This window comes from Acipenser ruthenus, chromosome 5, assembly GCF_902713425.1.
Source record: "Acipenser ruthenus chromosome 5, fAciRut3.2 maternal haplotype, whole genome shotgun sequence".
NCBI lineage: Eukaryota > Metazoa > Chordata > Actinopteri > Acipenseriformes > Acipenseridae > Acipenser > Acipenser ruthenus.
Genome location: NC_081193.1, coordinates 71,476,390 through 71,499,027, shown reverse-complemented (window position 1 = coordinate 71,499,027; position 22,638 = coordinate 71,476,390). Strand labels below are relative to the sequence as shown.

At 37.5% G+C, this 22,638-nt stretch overlaps 1 protein-coding gene across 4 annotated transcripts in view; it reads right to left on the bottom strand.

Moving 5' to 3' along the window:
- LOC117402889 (ubiquitin carboxyl-terminal hydrolase 34) overlaps positions 1 to 22,638 on the bottom strand; it is a 76,344-nt gene that overhangs the window by 14,754 nt on the left and 38,952 nt on the right. For 3 of the 4 annotated variants that reach the window (XM_059024454.1, XM_034004490.3, XM_059024456.1), the window contains 25 exons: positions 21,149 to 21,271; positions 18,660 to 18,782; positions 18,342 to 18,425; positions 13,246 to 13,332; positions 12,772 to 12,972; positions 12,597 to 12,679; positions 10,669 to 10,709; positions 10,295 to 10,419; positions 9,812 to 9,964; positions 9,523 to 9,627; positions 9,385 to 9,440; positions 9,157 to 9,277; positions 8,852 to 9,035; positions 8,497 to 8,660; positions 6,114 to 6,179; positions 5,727 to 5,873; positions 4,834 to 4,890; positions 4,629 to 4,706; positions 4,226 to 4,320; positions 3,783 to 3,955; positions 3,405 to 3,555; positions 3,052 to 3,130; positions 2,312 to 2,365; positions 2,127 to 2,222; positions 1,875 to 1,939 (listed from right to left, as the gene is read on the bottom strand). In XM_059024454.1, coding sequence (XP_058880437.1) covers positions 1,875 to 1,939; positions 2,127 to 2,222; positions 2,312 to 2,365; positions 3,052 to 3,130; positions 3,405 to 3,555; positions 3,783 to 3,955; positions 4,226 to 4,320; positions 4,629 to 4,706; positions 4,834 to 4,890; positions 5,727 to 5,873; positions 6,114 to 6,179; positions 8,497 to 8,660; positions 8,852 to 9,035; positions 9,157 to 9,277; positions 9,385 to 9,440; positions 9,523 to 9,627; positions 9,812 to 9,964; positions 10,295 to 10,419; positions 10,669 to 10,709; positions 12,597 to 12,679; positions 12,772 to 12,972; positions 13,246 to 13,332; positions 18,342 to 18,425; positions 18,660 to 18,782; positions 21,149 to 21,271 — 2,711 coding nt within the window. The remainder of the gene's footprint in view (positions 1 to 1,874; positions 1,940 to 2,126; positions 2,223 to 2,311; positions 2,366 to 3,051; positions 3,131 to 3,404; positions 3,556 to 3,782; positions 3,956 to 4,225; positions 4,321 to 4,628; positions 4,707 to 4,833; positions 4,891 to 5,726; positions 5,874 to 6,113; positions 6,180 to 8,496; positions 8,661 to 8,851; positions 9,036 to 9,156; positions 9,278 to 9,384; positions 9,441 to 9,522; positions 9,628 to 9,811; positions 9,965 to 10,294; positions 10,420 to 10,668; positions 10,710 to 12,596; positions 12,680 to 12,771; positions 12,973 to 13,245; positions 13,333 to 18,341; positions 18,426 to 18,659; positions 18,783 to 21,148; positions 21,272 to 22,638) is intronic. The other variant, XM_059024455.1, reaches the window with a different exon arrangement.

Below are 22,638 nucleotides of genomic sequence, written 5' to 3'. Positions count from 1 at the left end.
CACCGTGCATCAGTGACCCCTGTAGCCGATAGGGCGCCTGTGGCTCTGCAGTGGAGCCACCAGATCTGTGTTGTCCTCCGGCACTATAGGTCTGGTAGCATTGCTGTGGATCTGCAGTGCGAAAAATGACGGCTTGGCAGGAGCACGTTTCGGAGGACGCGTGTTCCAGCCTCCGTTTCCCGAGTTGGCGGGGGGGTTGCGAGTTGTGAGCCGAGGATACAGATAATAATTGGGCATGCTAAATTGGGGTGAAAACTGGGGTAAAATAATTGGCGACGACTAAATTAAAAAAAAAAAAAAAAAAAAAAAAAGAAGATTTATGAGACATTTAAAAAAAAAAAAAACACAACAACAACAACAACAACAACAACAACAACATTAGGCCTACACCTCACACTTCATAATTTCTGTAAGTAATTTAGTCCAACGGGTTTTAAATTTGAATATGCACTTATTTTGCTGTTGGTCTTCCGCATATCTGTGTATATGTTTCAAACCTGACAACGAAAAAGGTGCATTTAAAAATACTACGCTCTGGAATAAATTACTAAACGCTGGTTAGTTTTTTTGCACTTAACCATTTCCTCATAAGAAATCCAAAACTTAAAATGGTAGCCTCTTTACTTCTTTGTCATATTTTAAAAGGGGGTGTCATGAATTAAGTCATATTACACCAGTCTTGAAACATTTCTATACAGGTTATAGAAATATATATATATTTTTTAAACATACCCACCAGCCAGTGCTCTGAGGTGCAGGCGCTATGAGCTTATGGTTAAGAGTGACAGTGGTCAATAGGCAATTCATCAATGATGAATGTGAGTTACAGCCAGCGTCCATGAAAAGTGTCTATTAATAAAATGTCCACTTCAGGGAATAAGTAAGTGGTGGTGCAGGACCCAACCCTCCCAAAAAAGGGCAGATGCTCCGGTCCAGTCCTGTCCTACCCCACTACATCACTGGGAGCTTGTGTTGTACAGCAGAGCCGTGTCTACTGTATATGCTATACAGAATGAGCCCAATCTGTCATGTACACTCATCTTGATGTACTTATAACATTGTTATTTAAATAGCATGCTGGACTGTAAGTTAGGTCATACAACAGTTGATCAAGTGCAGAGATGGGGGGAATTAATAATGTGTCATTTTATGTACTGTACACCGTTATAAATGCAATTATTTGCTGATCCAATACATCATTCAAAAGGCTGGAGCCTTTAGATTTTAAAAACGTGGCTATTATTTGTATACAATAGTTTTACAAAACAACAGTAACATCTAACCCAGGTCCCCCCCACTTGCCAACAGTAGTGTGGAGTAGTGGTTAGGGCTTTGGACTCTTGACCGGAGGGTCGTGGGTTCAATCCTAGGTGGGGGACACTGCTGCTGTACCCTTGAGCAAGGTACTTTACCTAGATTACTAAAGTAAAAACCCAACTGTATAAATGGGTAATTGTATATAAAAATAATGTGTAAAAAATAATGTAATTGTATGTAAAAATAATGTAATTGTATGTAAAAGTAGGGTGTCTGCTAAGAAAAACAACAACAACAAGCCCATCATCATAACTTGTTTTTTTAATGTTTTCTTCTTGTGTAGAGTTTGAAACATACGCAAATTCCTAGACTCTACACTGCAAATGATTATGTGCATATTTAAATGTAAAACACTTTGGAATAAACAACATATTTCCCAAAAATAAAAGACTATTCCGCCATCTTTTATGAAATGTCATCCAAAATCAAACTCAATTATTTGGTATATTAGTGGTCAAATTATGAACAAACATGGCTTCTGGTCACGCGTCTTATCTTCATGCCTAACCTGCGCCAAAGATATTAATAACACACTGTGTTAATATTATGAAACTCACCCAAAATAAGTGTGCTCAAATATGTTCTTGTCTTGAAGAAACTGCATGTTGTCATGCCAGATCCACTGCAATCAAAACAAAATATTGAGTTGTTATAGATTTAAAAGGTTGGTCATAAAAAATGCCTGTTTCCAGTTAAAAAGAACATATTCTACAACATTTAAAAGACCTAACTATTATAAGTTTCGTTTTCTAGTGGCATTACTTACACTGTACTTTGTATTCTGTTATTCCAACAAAAATGTAACATACCTCAAGTAAATCTGAAGAAACATCAAATTTACACTCTTTTCCATTCTCCTCCTCCATTTCCACCCGCTTATAAAACAGCATGTAGGCACTGTGGGTCTAAGCATGCAATACATGTATGTGAGCATAGGATTATAGCTCCTAAAATCTTTATATATGAACTTATAACATCAAGAAACATACGTTACCTTCTCAAAGGAGAAGTCCATGAATTTATCAGTGACAGAATCATAGGTCTTGGTCTGTAAAGATACAAATTAAATAAGAGCTTGAATCCTGCAATATTATAATTAAAAAACATCAAAATACAGGGTTTCCTTTTTTGTGTCTAACAATGTTGCTGAGTTTTACAATTAAAACTTAATTGAAAACAAAGACCTTAGTAGGCTAATTCGCAGATAAGGCTGATGCATAGATAACCTATTGTAGTGCGAATCATGTGTGATGTATGCAACCATAGCCACAAACTGCAACGATGGCAACAGGCATGAGGAGGTAACAAGATTGAAACAGCATGCATCGAGAAAAGCACGAACAATATGAAGCAATCTATGCTGGATATGTTTATCAAGAGAAAGGGCACGTAATTATGCCTGATATAACAAACTCTATTAAGGGCATCACTGTGCTCCCTTGCAAATCTATGCAATCCATAATGTAACTGAAAAAAAGATTTTAATGTATGACTGCAACACAACTTGTTTCGTGTTCTCATAAAACGTTCGAGTAATAAAACGTTAACTAATACACATTTTCTGAGAATTTCAGTATTATACAGTATATGTTTTATGCATTACAAGAGGCGTGTGGTATACATCAGTTATATTATTCTACAGTATACCATGGAGTTTTTTGCAAGAGAAGCATTCAAGCGGTTTGTTACACAAAAAACTAGACTGACAAAAACGTGAAAGGATTGACAACTTACCGTCATTTCACCTCCAAAACATTCAGAGGCAAGCTGAGCCGAGTCAAATGTCTTAACTTCTGCATCATTGAAAAGATACCTATTAGAAACAAGTTTACAAGATTCAATGCACAGTATATATTTCATAATGTGATTTCCAAAAATGCTGAGAATAAAATTGACTAAATGAAAATACATGGAAATCAGTTTATTATACGCAACCAATGACAAAATATCCAATTAAAAAATGTTTTAATAAAAAAAAAAAAATAGATATATTCGGAAACACATTTTACATAATACATACATTTATTGATTTAAAAAAAAAAAAACAGTAGTTTCATTACACATAATAGGAATCTATGGTAACTTACCATTTATTATTTTTGTAAGCATGCGGATTGACTATATCTCTGATAAAGCTGTAGTAATGGCCTCCATCAGCAGTCCCTGTGTGAACCGTTACTCCAATCAGATCATACTCATAACTCTCTGCTGGCTTAGCTTCTCCCTCGTCCCTGAAACCTAAATAAATAAATAAATAAATAAATAAATAAATAAATAATTTAGCTAACAAAAGAAAAACACACTACATACAATAAAAACAAAAAGAGGGATATAGGGGTGAAACTATTTATTTTGTGTGAATCATCAGGATACTTGACCAAAAGCACTGCATAGCTATTTGTAGCCCACCAAATGGTTCTTAGACAATGAATAAATGTGATTTAGTTAAACACTCAATGACATACCATCTTTCCTGTCACACTTGCCCATGAGAAAGTCCTCAGTGTAGGAAGTCATGTCAAGGCGCAGGGGGAAAGAAAAGTGAGTATTCACTTTCTCCTTCATCATTGTCACCATGTTGAACGTGTACCTCATAGTGTTAAAACTCAAGATCCGAGGGAGTTTTTTAAAACACGCCCTGCACAAAAAAAAAAAGACAAAAAAAAGTTTATAGAAATGTGTATGGTCTGGCATAAAATCCACCTCAAATGAAAAATAACCAAGCCAAATTATCTTTTTTTTTTTTTTAAATAACTTGATTGTAATATGGCAGGCACAATAGGCTGCTTTTTGGCCAATGTTTTTATTTAGCTGTGCTTATTAGAAGTTCAGCACATATAATAAAAACAAAACCATTAATTTTATTGGACAATACCCACAAGTTGCAGACAAGTGTTTAAATCCTCACCTCTTCTCTGCTCGCACTTTCTTCCCACACTGAGAGCATGTGTACATGTTGTCCCCTTCCAAGGTGTCTTTGATAGTAACTTCATCCAGCGACTCCTGTGAAAACAGGAGATGCCAACTGTTTTGAGTCGGTCATTTATTGCAACAGTATTTCATCCCTATCATGTTACTGTTAACCAAATTGTTCTTGTTCACAAAGTGTTGGAGCTAAATGAACCATGGTTTTAGCAGTGGACATCTTCTAGATCTGTATTTTGGCTTTCAAATGCAGTAGATGCATTTATTAAGTAACCTGAAATAAATAATGATCAAATCAAATCTTTTACTTATTGAAGCCAACGTTGCATCATGGTTTCTGAAAAAAAAAGTTTCCCCACATTTCCCAAGACTGTGGTACAACTCACATAGATGTTCTTCATATCAGCAACTTGGCACCTAACAGTGTAGAACTCTTCAGCAGTCTGGCTTACATGTTCACAGTCCTGTAAGAAAGCATGTTTTTATCAATAAAAAAATAAGCGCTACAAAAAATGAAAAAACACAAACAAACACATCTACATGCATGTACTTGACAATCAATTTGATCACATGAAACTTTTGTAGACGTACCAGTGACACTACATTGTTGGTGATAACCCCTCCAAACAAACTTTTCACTGTGTTTTTCTGAAAGAAATGAACAGACTTAGGGGAACAAAAAAAATAAATAAATAAAGACAGGATAAAACTCTGTAAATCCCTCTTCTTCCTGAAGTAGGTATGACAACATTGCTGCCCTTCCCTCACCTTTACATTTGAGTACCAATCAATGGTAATTAACTTCCGCATTCAGTGCTTTAAAAGCTGATATTGTACAGCCATACTGAGGCCGTAAACTGACTGACGATAAAAATGTTGCAAAACTAGCAAATGCAACTGAATCGTCACATAAACTTAAGGTACTGTTGTGGAAAATGGGATCTGTATTTCTTTGTCAAGTTTAAATCGGAGATAACACCTTGCCCAGGGCTACAAATCACACAATTCACTGCAGAGATCATGCATTTCTAAGGATAGTGAAAACAAATATTTAGTATCAAAAGGATAAAACAAGGCAAGATAAACTGCTTATAAAATCTAAAATTAGTTTTATTTAGTATGATCATGCCAGGTTTTATATTAAATAACAGTTAGATTGTTATTGATTGTGCAAACAAGGGAAACTGAGGGACCACATTGTTTTGTGTTGAGTAATTAACACATTTTATTTAATTAACACCAACATCAAATTTCTTAGTTAATTACTTAGAAAATACGAGTTCTGGCACACCCCTACTCAACATCATAGTAAACCACTATCACCACATCACGCAAAACTCTGTATAACTGATCAGGCCCAACCATGTTTATCTTCTGAAAGAAGAATATCAGAATCTAAAGTTACTATGCTAAAGGCAATAATTTGGAGAAAAGAATTATAAAAAAAAACAAAAAAAAACAAAAAAAAAACACACAACACATACTAGGTCTGGTGACATTTCCTCAATTTTTGTAATGAGATCAGTGAAGAATTCCGTCATGTCCTTCTGCTCTCCAGTGTTAAGGGGCTGTTTATCCATGGTGTAAGTTTTGCAAAAAGGTCTGGGGTTGTATGCCTTTCGTTCACTCTCCTAAAAAGAAAAGCCTTTTTGGTTAATGAAAACACAACATGAGCAACACTGAATGAACAAACACCTTTCAAGCGAAGAAAGTTCATAACCCTGGTTCCCTGAAATAGGAGATCTGTGTGCGCAGTCCTTTTGTACCATGTCGGCCGAGCAGCTTTGGAATATAATATTCAGGTTTCGTGGCTCTAGGAGGTAAACACCTATTAGGTAACGATTACATTTTGTACTTGAAAGGGAACTTACCATGAGATATGTAAACATCTTCTGGAGCTCCAGGAGGGTTGTCTTGTGCTTTATCTCTTCAGCATACTGTCAAAAAAAAAAAAAAAAAAAAAAGATATCTGTAGTTACTCACATAACCTAGGTTCTCCAAAGGGAACCTTCAGACAGGAAACCTTACATTCATCACAAATGGGAATGACACTATACCAAAGCTGGAGCAAACTGGCATAGGCTCCCAGGGGGTCCACTTAGCATAGAGATGTCAGTATGGTCATGTCCAGTCTATAAAATCTTGCAAACGTGTGGGTCAATGACATTGCATAGGAGGCTGTGTGGTCCAGTGGTTAAATAAAGAAAAGGGCTTGTAACCAGGAGGTCCCCGGTTCAAATCCCACCTCAGCCACTGACTCATTGTGTGACCCTGAGCAAGTCACTTAACCTCCTTGTGCTCCGTCTTTCGGGCGAGACGTAGTTGTAAGTGACTCTGCAGCCGATGCATAGTTCACACACCCTAGTCTCTGTAAGTTGCCTTGGATAAAGGTGTTTGCTAAATAAACAAATAATAATAGCAGATCTCCTTTATAGTCACGTGTGGGACACCGGCAGACAGTGTCTTAACTGCCTCTACCAGCCATCAAGAGAGTCTCTGTTTATAGTCTGTCTTCCCTTTGGCTAGATCTAAAGTAGATAAAAAGCTGTTCTGTCAATTTCCAGTTCTTTGTACGATGGACATAAAATGCAGGGCACAGGGAATTAAGCCTCTGTGCTCACAGTCCTTCAACGGTGGGGGCAGAAAGCCTCCAGCTCGATGGTCTGGTTGCAGTGGAAATCTGAGACACATTTCAGAACAAATGCCAGGTTCGTCTTTAGCGACACTCATGCCTTGTGCTTGACAAAAGAAGAGACACCTCTTGGACGCCGACAGAGCTGGGAGGTCGATCACTCTTCTTGCTAATGTAATGGCCAGGAGGAACAATGGTCTTCCCGGTGATGAACCTCATATCAGCGCTTCCAGAACCAGGTCAAGCAGATGGGGGTCCTTCAATGGTGGGGGCAATTTCCTAACTCTCGTCATAAAGCGGGTGCATAGGGGGGCAGGGTCAACCACGAAACCGCCAAACTTCGTGTGAACACTGACGACATTCTGGCAAGAGCACGATCAGGGGAAAATGCGTAGAGCAGTGTTAGTAGCCGTGGACACATTAGTGTATCGAGACCAAGAATCTCCTGCTGGTCCAGTAGAGATCCAGTGCAATCCTTTGTGGCGAAAAGATCAACTGGTCAGGGTGCCAAACTTCTCCCAGATGGCCAGTCCAGATTTCAAACCAGTCTCGAGACGGTCGGCAGAGATGTTGAAGATCCCTGGTATATGCATGGTTCTTATCGTGTCGCCATGCTTGTGGACCCAGTGCAATATCTTCACGCCCTGTTTGCAGAGAATGCCACCTCTGTTGTATTGTCTGACCTGAGGAGAATGTGTTTGGAACAGAGCTCCCTCCGGAAGTGTGCTATAGCGAAGCACACTTTCAGTGCCAAGAAGTTTTTGTGCTTGTGTCTGTCACCGAGACTGCTTTGCACCGATTGCTTGAGTGTCCCCGGCTGGTTAGGGAGGCATCTGTTGTCAGAACCTCCCTGCTGGGCAGAGCCCTGTAGGGGGTAGGGAGGAGGAGTAGGTGGTGTTCGTCTTTCCACCATGTCAAATCTCACAGGCATGCGCTCATCTACATGACCTGCATGTCTGGTTGCACTTCTGGTCTGGGCACATGTCTTAGAAACCATTTCTGAAGGGGTCTCAGTCCAAAGTTATTCCCAAGAACTCCATCCTCAGCTTTGGGGCATTTCCCCACATTTATCTCAAGAGCTAGCATTTTTAAGTGGTCGAGAACTAGGTCACATTGCCTCTATCTAGTGCTTGCTGCTCTGAGCTGGCTGCAATGAGCCACTCATCCAGATGGGGGAGATCGAGAACCCTGCAGCAGTGCGAGGATCTTGTCCATGCACTTGGAGAAAGTGTGTGGGGATAGGGACAGGCCGAAAGGGAGAGCTGTAAACTGGTATACTGCTCCTTCGAAGGCGAACCTTAGGAACTTCTGGTGTGGCATGAAATGTGAAAGTATGTGACCATTTGATGGGCTGATTCTGGACGGGCCCAGAAGAGCTTTGGTATAATAAATTCTGTGAAAGGGCATTCCTATTCGTGATGAACTGGAGGTTCCCTGTCTGAAGGAGAAATACATAAGAAGATTCTATAAACATAGTATTAGGTAACTTCTTAATAGTACATGCTTTAGGCTTAGCCTGACCTAGAAGTACTGGATAAAAGAGACTTGTCTATAGTATATTTTGTTTGATAAGCTAAGGCTTCTGAAACTAGGATTTAAGACACTTAGTCAAAAAGCCTTACCTTCGCTGTAAAAATGGCCTGCCTGGCCTCCGGGATCATATAAAGCTGCTGGATGGTAGAAGCAAGATAACAGGTTGCTCCCAGATTTGTCAATCCCACAAACCTGCATTCTGCTCTGACATCATCATGGGGCCAGTAATCCCATTTATAAGGTGCGTGAGATGCTATAAAATAAAGATTTGTGGATGTTCAGAGAAGAATAAATAAGAATATATACCATTAATTAAAACAGATTTATCTGCAACTGAATTTAAACACAGTATTCTAAATGACCTTAACTGTGTGTAAAAATCGTTTTTATGCAGTACATTTTGAAAAAGTGCCTTGTATAAAAATGCAATGCTACAGTTCTTACATTGCATGTGCTGTGCCATAACCGAGTTATGTAGGAGCCTGTAGTTCTCGACCGAGCCCTTCACCATTTCAACAAGCAGATCATAAGCTGCTGCTCTTGCTGAATGTGACTTGCATTTGGGCTGATGTCTATCTTTAAGGCTTGGCAGCAGAAACAACAAATTAAATACATCCTTCAGGAAATCCTGAAAAAAACAATGCATGAATGGTAAGTAATGTGCATATCCACCATCAAGGAATCATTACATGTGTGAATACCATAGTATAAGCTTCAGTGAGTGTGGCAGTCCTCAATGCCATACTTACTTGTCCTTCCTGAGAAAATTTAAATGGGGGTTTGTGCTTAACAACACTAGTAGCAAGCCTTAGCAGACCTGTCAGCCCATCATCCTCTAAATTACCATCCTGCTGATCAAGAATCTCCCTGCTGAGGTAAAGATCAAAGACTGTGAAAATATGCAGTTTCACCTTTTACATATTACAGCCCTAATCCATACAGCAACAGTAAATGAATAGTAAGGTCATAAGACTAACCTTCGTATGCAGTCAGCAAGGTGTCTTGCCAAGGCATCCAAATCCAGCAATGTTGTCTAAACAAAATAAAACGGTAAGAAAGTGCCACTGGATTTGTATTTAACGGCATATTACTGATTTACTATAGAAAACAAATACCTGACTAGCATCCTTTACATGAATATTGTCTATCAGTTTGCACAGCAACCAGAAATACTCTTTGCATCCAGTTCGAAGCACTGGCTCATCCTCGTAATCCTCTACCTGTTGAAAAATAGAACACAGCGATCAAAGGATGAATTCGTTCTTATATCAAGGTCTATTTTAGGTGCAATCTCCATCTCCTATCAAAACTTAAAGGATCCGAAGGAGCATTTTGAATATAACAAAGTTAATCGGCCTCAATAAAACTGCAGTTGTTTGAAAGTTGAAGTCTTTCAAAGCCTACCCTGACAGGTTTCAGAGCTTGAGCATCAGGGAGGAACTTTAGCAGTGTTGAAGAAGCCAGAAGCAAAAATGATCGATGAATAGATTCACCCCCTTCCAGGCCAGACAGAGACAGCTTATACAGTCCATTGCAGGCTTCATGTCGCACAGCAGTCTAAAAACCAAACCAAAAAAAACAAAATGTACAGGTTGCCCTCAGAAGGCAAAAATAATTCACTTTTCAATAGTATCTACTACAGTAGCTAGACACTCAGAGTAAACCAAATGTTTCATCTAAAATGCTTGTGAACACTCAGATAAAAATTTTATGTAACCACAAAATACATGATGCATAAAAGAAGAATATTGGAAGAAAGCTCTCTTGAAGTTTCTTCTTTAATACTTTAAGTGCCAACAATGAACTATTATCCATGAGTGATTTTTCAACATACAAAATACTTCAAATGCACTTGTTTGTTAAATATACTGGTCTTATTCCACTTACTTCAGGGACAAGAAGAGTGAGCTTCTTCAGCCAGTCATGTAGATGCTCACTGTCTGCCAGGCTGGTTTTTACCACTGAACAGCAGTGTGCCCAACTAACTAGGAGCCACATGGAGTAATGCGTAACTACAAAATGAAAACAGACATCATACAACCACTTACATTATTGTTCTGTTAACAATGCATGGAAAAATACTAAACAGTAACAAAAACATTAAACTAATAAAAAAACACATGTAAGAACTAACATAGATCACATTGCAGGTAAGTTGCCTACAATAACCAATAGCACAGGGAATTTGGGGATATGAACCACTTTATTTTGTGTATAAGACTGCCATTACAATTCCAAAGTCTAAATGCAAGCACACTTACCCTCATGGCGTGATCTGTGATCAGATTGGGCTTTCAGTACCCTAAAAAGAAATTGCATGCTTTATTCTTCTAACATACAGTACTTAATATTATTGAACATTATCAATGCCTTACAATATAAAGCAATATGACTTGCATATATGGTCCTTTATATAGCACGATTTTAATGGAAAAAGATCCATTGACCTTTAAGTTACTGATATCTTAGCAAGCATAATTTCTTTTCCAACCAAACGGAGGTATAGTTTGGTCACACCAATAATGTTATAATGACAGATGGCCATTTGGATAGTGGTTAAGAAAAGATAACTAACTTATAAACAAATACACATTTTAACACAAAGGCTAAGAAACTCCAGGGATGTGCACTTTTTTCTTTGTTATATATATACGAACACTAAACCGTTCGCATGACGAGACAGGATTCTAAGCACTGTTTTTTGCCTTCATCTACATGGGTTTTAATATTTTTCTGCATTCCAATAACAGCAACAGCATCGCCGTGTCTTTTAAGCAAAGATTCTTGAAAAACTGTACATCCGTGCGTATATGTATGTTTTTTTTGCCCAGCAGCTCTCACACACACAGTACATCTTGCCGTCTTGATAAACAAGCCACGGATACTTCATCTTCCATTCAAAATTATAAGAACGTATTTTACATTTGTGTTTTGGTGCATTATACTGCTTGCAACTGTTTCGGTCACTGTAGTACTTGTAGTCAGAAGCAGATGGCTGAGATGCAGATGAGCAATCTTCTTCATGAGAATCCCCTGAAGATGCTGACTGCTTAGCAAAAAAAAAACTTCGGATTGACAACTGACTTGCTGTCAATGTACACTCTGCACTAGGTATTCATTTTTATGCTTAAAAAAATCTGTAAGGGCATCCCTGTTAAACTAGTGTGGAAAATAACAAAAGCATAATGTTAAATTAGGCGACTGCAAAAATTAAATGCAAGTTAAAAGTAGGATCGGGGATGAACAATTCTTACAATTTGTCAGCTCTGTTTGAAATAAAATTAAAAAGGGACCAGAATTAGGCTCAGGCAAGATATGAAGGTAAAAGCAAAGATTGTTTTGCAATTAATAGCTTTTTCTGAGTTTAATTATGAAACAGAATCAGCTAAATTTGTCACCTGAAAATAAAACCTGAAAACTTAAAGCCCTACTTGTGAGTGTGTTCGCATTTACTTATTCCAAAATACTTGTTGCATTTCTTAGCAATACGGACCTCTGTTAATATGGGGCAGAACACATTATTTTAAAATAAAATACAGTGCATGGTGGGATACTATCGTATTAATTTCCAGTGTTCACTGCGCTGCTAGGAACTGTAACCGAACTATTCTAATAGCATTAGTGTGTGTACGCATTACGCCTGACTAAACATGAAACGGTACTTGAGAGGAGGTTAAAGTTTGAGCTGGATTAATTAAAACGTTTGAGTACGGTTCTCGAGATCGGTTATGTAGTGTGGACAGGGCCTAAAAGTAAATATCCTTAATATTCCTGGAAAAGCCAAATATGAGGCTTATTGCTGCCACCTACAGGACTGGAGTGTACCTTAATCAATGCTGTTACATTGCAGAAGTTTTTTTTTTTTTTTTTAAAACAAGCAATTATTTTACGGTCATTGCTGCAGTGTAATATATTGCCACAAATATGCATAGATTTATTTTGTGTCTAGGATGCACAATTTTGGATATAGGATGTAAAATTTCCCGTTAACGCGACCTCTGTATGAAGTCTGTATCTCAAGGTATTTGAGATATGAGAGGCTCACAGTTTAATGGTGTATATCCAATAATCAATTATCCCGACAAAAGCACAGAATAAAGCTGTTAAGCGGTTACTCTTAAAGAGTTTTTACAACATGGTTATACTAATTTTAAAAGACTCCTCCCGATTATTCCAAATAGCAACTCACCTGTGAGCAAGGTTGTCATATGTATAGGCAACACTAATTAACCGATGGATCAAGTTGGTTCCTTGGACAAGACTAAGAAATACCTAAAAGAAAAACAAATAAATATTTGTCACTCAGTAAAAGCAAGATAAACACAAAAGGTATGTTGCAGAACAAAACTTTTGATCTGCGTTACCTCTGTGAGACGAGGTATATGAAGTCCCTTAACGTGGTCTCCTGCTCCTTTGCGTGACTTTCCTGGCCAAGCCCGTTTTCGGTGATTTTCTGTTACACCCGACCAGGCAAAGACATCATGATAGGCTAAATCTAGATCTGCTGGGTCCACTGCAAACTGGCAGATGAGCTTCAAAAGGCAGGCAAGGCAGTCCAACAGCCACTAAAAAATAAGTTGTGTTTTATTGAATGCTACAACGTGGGACATGCAGTTGCTTAATGACAAAGGAGGAAACTTTGGGCAGATCTTAGACGGCTATAAGTAAAAGAGCTCAATATAAAATGTCTTTTTAAAATGGGCCATTTAAATAAGACACAATTAGGACTAACTTAACCAGTCTGTCTGGGGGCGGGGCGTAACAAACCAAAACTTTTAATGATGTATGGCAAATGGAAAAGTATTCCAGTACATGGGTTTTACAGCATCCATACATACCACTGTCCAGGATTCCTGATCTTTAGGCTCCAGAATGGCAGAATTGAAAATTTCCAACAACAGCTGAAGCCCCCCAGAAGAAACAAACTACAAAAAAAATAATAATAAATTTTTTTATATATATATATATATATATATATATATATATATATATATATACACACAGTGACTTGCATAAGTATTCACCCCCCTTGGACGTTTCCACATTTTGTAGTGTTACAAACTGGAATTAAAATGGATTTAATTAGGATTTTGTGTCACTGATCTACACAAAATAGTCCATAATGTCGAAGTGGGGAAAATAAAATCTACATATTTTTCAAAATTATTTACAAATAAAAAACTGAAAAGTCTTGATTGCATAAGTATTCACCCTCTTTGCTGTGACACCCCTAAATAAGCTCTGGTGCAACCAATTGCCTTCAGAAGTCACATAATTAGTTGAATGGAGTCCACCTGTGTGCAATTAAAGTGTCACATGATCTCAGATTAAATACACCTGTTTCTGGAAGGCCCCAGAGTTTGTTAGAGAGCATATCTAAACAAACAGCATCATGAAGACCAAGGAGCTATCAAAACAAGTCCGGGATAAAGTTCTGGAGAAGCACCAATCAGGGTTGGGTTATAAAAAAATATCCCAAACTTTGAACATCCCCCGGAGCACCGTTAAATCCATTTTTAAAAATGGAAAGAATATGGCACAACCGTGACTCTGCCTAGAGAAGGCCGTCCACCAAAACTCAGTGAACAGGTAAGGAGGGCATTAGTCAGAGAAGCAACCAAGAGACCAACGGTAACTCTGAAGGAGCTAGAGAGATCCACAGCTGAGATGGGAGAAACCGTCCATGGGACAACTATAACCCGGACACTCCACAAAGCTGGACTTTATGGACGAGTGGCGAGAAGAAAGCCATTGTTGAAAAAAACCCATATCAAATCCCGTTTGGATTTTGCCAAAAGGCATGTGGGAGACACAGCAAACATGTGGAAAAAGGTTATCTGGTCTGATGAGACCAAAATTGAACTTTTTGGCCTTAGCGCAAAACTCTATGTGTGGCGCAAAGCCAACACTGCTCATCATCCTGAGAACACCATCCCCACGGTGAAGCATGGTGGTGGCAGCATCATGTTATGGGGATGCTTTTCATCGGCAGGGACTGGGAAACTGGTCAGGATTGAGGGCAAGATGGATGGAGCCAAATACAGGGAAATTCTAGAGGAAAACCTGTTTCAGTCTGCAAGACATGGGACTGGGGCGGAGGTTCACCTTCCAGCAGGACAATGACCCTAAACACACAGCCAAAGCTACACTGGAGTGGTTTAAAAACAAGAACCTGAATGTCTTAGAATGGCCCAGTCAAAGCCCAGACCTCAATCCGATTGAGAATTTGTGGCAAGACTTGAAAACTGCTGTTCACCAACAGTCCCCATCCAACTTGACAGAGCTTGAGCAACTTTGCCAAGAAGAATGGGCAAAAATTGCAGGATCCAGATGTGCAAAGTTGGTAGAGACTTACCCCAAAAGACTCACAGCTGTAATTGCTGCCAAAGGTGCTTCTGCCAAGTATTGACTCAGGGGGGTGAATACTTATGCAACCAACAAATGTCTTTTTTTTTTGTTTAATTAACTTGTCACAATAAAAAATATTTTGCACCTTCAAAGTGTTAAGTATGTTGTGTAAATCAAATGGTAAAAATCCCAATTAAATGCATTTTAATTCCAGGTTGTAATACTACAAAATGTGGAAAAGTCCAAGGGGGGTGAATACGTATGCAAGGCACTGTATCTATCTATCTATCTATATATATACAGACGTGCTCAAATTTGTTGGTACCCTTACAGCTCATTGAAATAATGCTTCAATAATGCTGATGAAATTAAAAGCTATTTTATCATGTATACTTGCATGCCTTTGGTATGTCATAGAATAAAGCAAAGAAGCTGTGAAAAGAGATGAATTATTGCTTATTCTACAAAGATATTCTAAAATGGCCTGGGCACATTTGTTGGTACCCCTTAGAAAAGGTAATAAATAACTGGATTATAGTGATATTTCAAACTAATTAGTTTCTTCAATTAGTATCACACGTGTCTCCAATCTTGTAATCAGTCATTCAGCCTATTTAAATGGAGAAAAGTAGTCACTGTGCTGTTTGGTATCATTGTGTGCACCACACTTGACATGGACCAGAGAAAGCAAAAGGAGAGAGTTGTCTGAGGAGATCAGAAAGAAAATAATAGACAAGCATGGTAAAGGTAAAGGCTACAAGACCATCTCCAAGCAGCTTGATGTTCCTGTGACAACAGTTGCAAATATTATTAAGAAGTTTAAGGTCCATGGAACTGTAGCCAACCTCCCTGGGCGCGGCCGCAAGAGGAAAATCGACCCCAGATTGAACAGAAGGATAGTGCGAATGGTAGAAAAAGAACCAAGGATAACTGCCAAAGAGATACAAGCTGAACTCCAAGGTGAAGGTACGTCAGTTTCTGATCGCACCATCCGTCGCTTTTTGAGCGAAAGTGGGCTCCATGGAAGAAGACCCAGGAGGACTCCACTTTTGAAAGAAAAACATAAAAAAGCCAGACTGGAATTTGCTAAAATGCATATTGACAAGCCACAATCCTTCTGGGAGAATGTCCTTTGGACAGATGAGTCAAAACTGGAGCTTTTTGGCAAGTCACATCAGCTCTATGTTCACAGATGAAAAAATGAAGCTTTCAAAGAAAAGAACAGTGTCAGAAAGCTCTGTCTCAGTCGCAGGTCATGGGTCCTCCAACAGGATAATGACCCAAAACACACAGCTAAAAGCACCCAAGAATGGATAAGAACAAAACATTGGACTATTCTCAAGTGGCCTTCTATGAGTCCTGATCTGAATCCTATCGAACATCTATGGAAAGACCTGTTAACAGGTGCAGAAGTCTCATTGAGAGCTACAGAAAATGTTTGATTGCAGCGATTGCCTCTAAAGGTTGTGCAACAAAATATTAGGTTAGCGGTCCCATCGTTTTTGTCCATGCCATTTTCATTTGTTTTATTATTTACAATATTATGTTGAATAAAAAATGATAAGCAAAGTCTGATTTCTATTAAATATGGAATAAACAATGGTGGATGCCAATTACTTTTGTCAGTTTGAAGTTATTTCAGAGAATATTGTGCATTCTTCGTTTTTTGTGGAGGGGTACCAACAAATTTGAGCACCTCTCTCTCTCTCTCTCTCTGCTAGGGCCTTATGTTTTACACGACTTGTCTTTTAACCTGAAATTAAGTCCTACAGCCCCAAGATGTCGATATAGCCTCCACAGTAATCCACGTAATGACAAATCATTAAACAATCATCCCATTGCATTACTTTAAACATTTGAATTGCTCATCCCATTACTACAAAGTACGTATTGGCAGATTAATAAACAGAACGCTGTAGATGGCTACTGACATTTATTTAACCATTACATCCCTGTGAATACATATAATAGGATTTTAAAAATGACTTTTTTTTCAATATTTCAGATAATTCATAAGTGTAAAATACATTATTTATAGGTTTTAAATTTACCAGTACACTTTTACGGAAATAAATTCGGTAAAAAATGAAGTACATTTTCTTGATATCTGGATCTCGTTGGACACAAATACATATTTTGTCAATAGAAGAGAAGATATGTTTTTTTAATAGATTTCCCATTTCTGGCACCGATCCCTAAACAGTATAGATATTATAATCATTTATTGGAATTTGGGCATTTGCTAGATTCTGTAACATATGTAAGCTGTGTTTATTTATTTATTTGTTTTTATTGGTTTTGTTATTTAAATATAATGTAACAAAAAAGGTTGTTGACAAGTCGTCCATAGGTGTTACTTATGTTTGAATGAAAGACAAAAAAAAAAAAATCCATTCTCAGTTCTTGTGCATTATATTTTGCTATTCAACTTAAGCATCGCCAGTTGGTTAACACGGTCTTCTTTCATGGATTGACGTTGCTCTGTGAAAATGTGTCCATATGAAGAAACACTTCTTTCAGCATCCATGGAATTGGTAACAATTGATAGATATATTTTAGCCTTTCTTGCTAAATTGGGAAATAGTTCTGTATTTCTCAAATTCAGTCGAAGAAATTCCACTGCCGTTTTCTTTTGCATATAGTTCATATCCCTCCATTTCTGATTTACAGTCAGCATTAAACCCTGGAATACAATCTAACGGGAGGGGTTCTTTATCCAAACTACAAACATGTTGTGGGTCTAGAATCCTTACTGCCTTCAGAAACTTGTGAGCTGGTTAAATAAAACATGCTTTTATTCTGCATTAATCAGGGTTGTGGTAACTCGCCAATTCTTCAGAAACTTTGTGGAAAGTTTTAACAACACACTGTTTGTTTATTCTGGCATCTGTACTGTGCAACTCTTATGCCAGTGCTCTGTATCTATTTATTAATTCTGCAACTTTAATATACGTTTGATGAATTCTAATGTTACGGCTTTCAAGATAAGTCATACACACCAGGTGGATATTGCTGCGTGCAATCTCTGAAAGAAATGCTTTTTGAATTTGTTGGTGCATCTATTTGTTCAAAAACAGCAAGTCTCAAGGTAAGCTTTCTTTAAACGCATCCGTTTCTAGAATGGCAATAACTGTCCCTCGTAATTAAGGGGTGTTTTCTAATTAGCCAGAATTTAATGGGTTGATTACCTAATTATTCTTTTGATCAGTTTAGCTGGAGTGGCTACACGGACATCTTGAGGTTTTGCACTCAACTGCAGGTTAGTCATGTCGTTCTAATTCTCCAGTGAATTTCACAGGGCCCTAGTCATTGCATATGTTAATTTCCTTCCACTACTATATAATTATTTTATCATTAACATTCTTTACATTCAATCATATGCTAGCATATAATACAATGACAATCCAATTAAAAGTTAGCAGGTGGGAAATTAAAAACAATGTCCTGAACAGTAATGTTCCTTAAGTTTTAATATGTCCCCCAGGAAGTTTAGCAAATCCATGAAGTGAGTCGTAAGACTTTCATGTTAAAAAAAAAAAAAAAAAAAAAAAAAAAAAAAAAACACAACAACACCACAACATCTCACCTTACAGCTCCAGGAGTTTTTGCTGTTTTCAATCTGATCTTCACTTGAGTCATCAGAGTCAGGGTACAAGTCACTATAACTTCCCTAAAACAAAAATCATCTGTAACTACTACACACTTAGTGTTGAACAAAGGAGATACTAAACTTCAATAAAATATTTGAAGACTCAAAAATAATTTTAGTCTAAATGTTTGTCATTGAATTTGTTTGTTTAGATCAAAACAGCTGAACAAAATTTGAAAAAGGTTCAGCAAACAATGATTTAATAAAGTCAACACTTCAAGGAAAACTATATATACATTGCGAGAAGCTAATTACCGTGGACTCTCTTCGTATCCGCCTATTAGGTTTGCCCAAAGCTTCAATTATTTCAAGTGCATACAGGAGTTTATGTGGGCTCTTTATTCTTAGCAGATCTTTCCAGCAAGGTCCATCATTTCCCTTTAAGAATAATAAATCAAAAGGAGAGAAGTATTCAAACTGAAATATTGACATCATTGATCAAACAAGACAGTACTAGTTTTTGGATACCAGAATCTCTGTTCCACTCAAATCACTGTAGTAAAACAGGGGCCCGTTTCACAATAGCCACTTGCGACAATTCGCAATCGTAAGCACCGATTTTCACCAGAAACCTGCGACAGCCAGACAGCAGCCGCAAGTAGCAATTTTCATCACAGACCCGAATAGAACATACAATGGCGCTCATACTACTAGCCAAAACTAATCCTCTTGATGCACATACAAACTCAGAATTAATATCAAATCTAAACTGATTTTTTATTAATCAGTTTGAACCTAACAGAGATATTTAAAACAAAAAAAATAATTTAAACCATTAAAAACCTTTTAATGCGCAGAAATCAGCTCATTGTTAACTCTGAAGTCCTTCTTGGATTTACTGTGCACGCTGAATATTGAGTTTCAATAGTATTATTATTATAATAATAATAATAATAATAATAATAATAATAACAACAACATTAATAATAATGTATTATCTAAGGTATCTAAGAATTCCATTTCAGATACATCTAAAATCGGGATTATATATATATATATATATATATATATATATTGTCCCTTGCTGTGAATGAGCACCTGTATATGCAGGAAATATTTTAATTCTGTTAACATTCAAGTCATCTCATATGCAAAAATGTCTGTGTTGGATGCTGTCGATGATGCTGATGATGCTGATGATGCTGATGATGCTGCTGATGCTGATGATGATGCTGATGATGATGATGATGCTGATGATGCTGATGATGCTGATGATGATGATGATGATGATGATGATGATGATGATGATACATTTTATTAACAAGTTGTGTAACTTCTAACTATCTATTTTCATTATTGCTTACTTGATGGATAACAAAAGACGTGTTTACTTTACGTTGGGTTAAAGGCAGCTTCTATCGGCTTTTCTTTTTTTGCTCTCAGTACCAGCAACAGCTACTTAACCAATTACATTTAGACAATTTTTTCCACCTCATTTCAGGTCTTTTTCATCTCCCTTTTAATTGTGTTCTACTTACTAGATCTATCCATTTTTTTCTTATTTGAGGTACCGTTCTCTGCTCCACCCCTGGAACATTTACTGCATCCGTGATTATGTGCCACTTTTTTTTTTTTCTTGTCTTCGTTAATTAAACTTCCAGACAACTTGCCAAATAGAACAGATTTGTGTTGGTCAACCATTTCTAGAATTGTATCAATTTCTTCTTTGAAAAAAAAAAAAGGTTTTCCTTTGCACCCCTGCCATTGTGCAATTAACCTAAAATCGGTCACTGGGCTTTAAAGTGGATTAAAAAGTTACTGATTTTTTTGCGCGCAGATCGCAAAGCAGTGATTGCAAGCGACGGCACTTGAAGAGCTTTATGAAAACGCAAGCAGCGCCGACCTCTGTGTCCTTGCAACCTCATCACAACCACAACGCAATCGCAGGACCTTGATGAAACGGGCCCCAGGTGATCAGAAACAATAAATTGAAAGGTGACAAGTTATACAATGCCCAGGTTTCACAATGCTTCAATGAAAAAACCCAGTCACATTACAACATTACCCCAAAATACAACCGATTACCTATTTTGTGTGCTTCTTTAAAACTAAAATAATGAAATACATACACCACAGAAAAACAGGCAACAGACAAAAGTACCAAACTTTCTAGTCAAGGCATAATGAATTCTAACTGGGGTGATGTCAGGTTCTATATTTACTAATAGTTTATAGCTGACTGGTTCGTCAGTGTTTTTACTCTGCATTCCAGTGCTGAGAGTTCAAGCCTTGGCTGGGATGCCAGCTATTCAGGAAATGCAACTGTTTTCCAGCTCGCACACTGACTACATCTCAAACTTTTCTGAGAAAGACAGGGTGGTTGTCCAATTAGGTGGGAAGTAGTGAAAACGAGCTACTACTCCAATCCTAAGAGGTTTATTTTAATGATCTCATCACTGGCAGATATAGATCACTGCTCTTAACTCCGTATTGGTGTAATCCGGCTGGTCTTTTCCCCCTGGGGTGACTTGGACGCACTTATTACAATTTACTACATTAAAGAATACAGTAAAATTCCAGATAAAAAAAAACAGATTTATACATTTTAGAGCAGCAGTATTATCATTAAAACTGACCCCCTATGATTCTTTCAGCCGTTGTCACTATTGTATAATGGTGTGGTTAGGTTAAAATAAAATCTTTTTTTTTTTTTTTGCTACATGTTAAACTGAAGATGTTTTAAAATGTGTAACTGAGCATGAGAACATTTCTAAAAATTTAAATAAAAAAAAAAACTGACTAACCTCCTCAGAGATATTTTGAAAAGCCTGTAACATGTTGGGACATGTAGGAAGCAACATCAGCAACTCCCAGACACGCCTGGACAGGTTTTCAGCATTGAGGTGCAACTCCTCACATCGAGCACTCTGTGGATAAACACAAATCAATGAAGGTATCAATTAAAGAATGCAATAGCACACTGACACTGAAAACACATGATTAACATCAACTACTGCAAGGCTGTAAAACACTGACTTACCTCTATTGTATTTAGAAAAGTTATAACCATTCAGTCTTTAATAAAAGCTTTACCGAAAAGTTATTAAAAAGCCATTTCCCTATGCTTAACCATCTTAGTATTCTGGATGACACTTCAGATATTGCAGACCAACACGGAGGAGAGCCTTATAGTGTTGAATCTTAAAATGCAAATTTAAAACTAAAATGATAAGGAGAAGGTGTACTGAATCTAATTAAGGGTTAGAAAATAGATTTTACAACCTTAGCAGTACCTTTCATGTACTGCTGAATTTGTTGAAGCAGTACATGAGGGGGGAAGACTATTATATATAAAAGTAGAACCCCAGAGTCACGAACTGACCAAACACCCCACTCAACCGGAAGTATGCAAATCACTCAACCATGCATGCAATGCAAGCAGCTAGGCAATTCTCCAAGCGCCGTGCTGGTCATGGAGAAAGCAAAATTACTGTACCAACAAATGCATCCAGAAAGGCAGATTTCAAAGCAAGTACAGACAATTTTACTAGGAACATGTTAGTTCTAAACAAAGCAGTTTGTTTTCCATGCCAAAATGAGGCTGAATGACTGAGCAAGCTGCATGAATGCATTTTGTTTAAAATAAAACAAGCAGCACTACGTTAACCCATGTTTTCCTGGATGTTTAAATCTGTGTTTTTACTAGAGTTACAATTTCAGTGGTAACTTAAAATTGTCTGTTTCCATTTTATAGTACTGTTTTAAAGACTTTAGAACCACAACAATATGAATATTGCATTACTGTGCTGTATCCTTGTATTTGCCAGATTGAGGGTGTAGATAGCAGGTGTCCACATTTATTAACCACTGCAAACGCATTAAGAGAGTTATGGACATTTCAGACTTCTGAACAACCTCCATTCCCACGGTGGTGTTCGTGACACCGAGGTTCTACTGTATATATACACGTTTCGGTATGTTTAACATACCTTTGTCAAGGGAAAGTGTGTTTGAAAACAAACAGCGGAGGTACTTGTAGGCTTTTGATGCCATGGTAAACACACTCACATTTCTATTTAAATCTATTAATGTGTTTGTGATGTCATTTACTACATAGTTAATGTAACAATCTACTATTCCTTTTTATTTAAGCCTCCAGGCACCATGTTCTTGAATTTATTTATCCATTTATTTTCCTTTATTCTTCTGTAAATGTACATTGTCTAATTTTATTTCTTCCAAAACTACAAATAGTAGGTCAGTCATTCACATTATATTACTTTTTTGTAAAGTG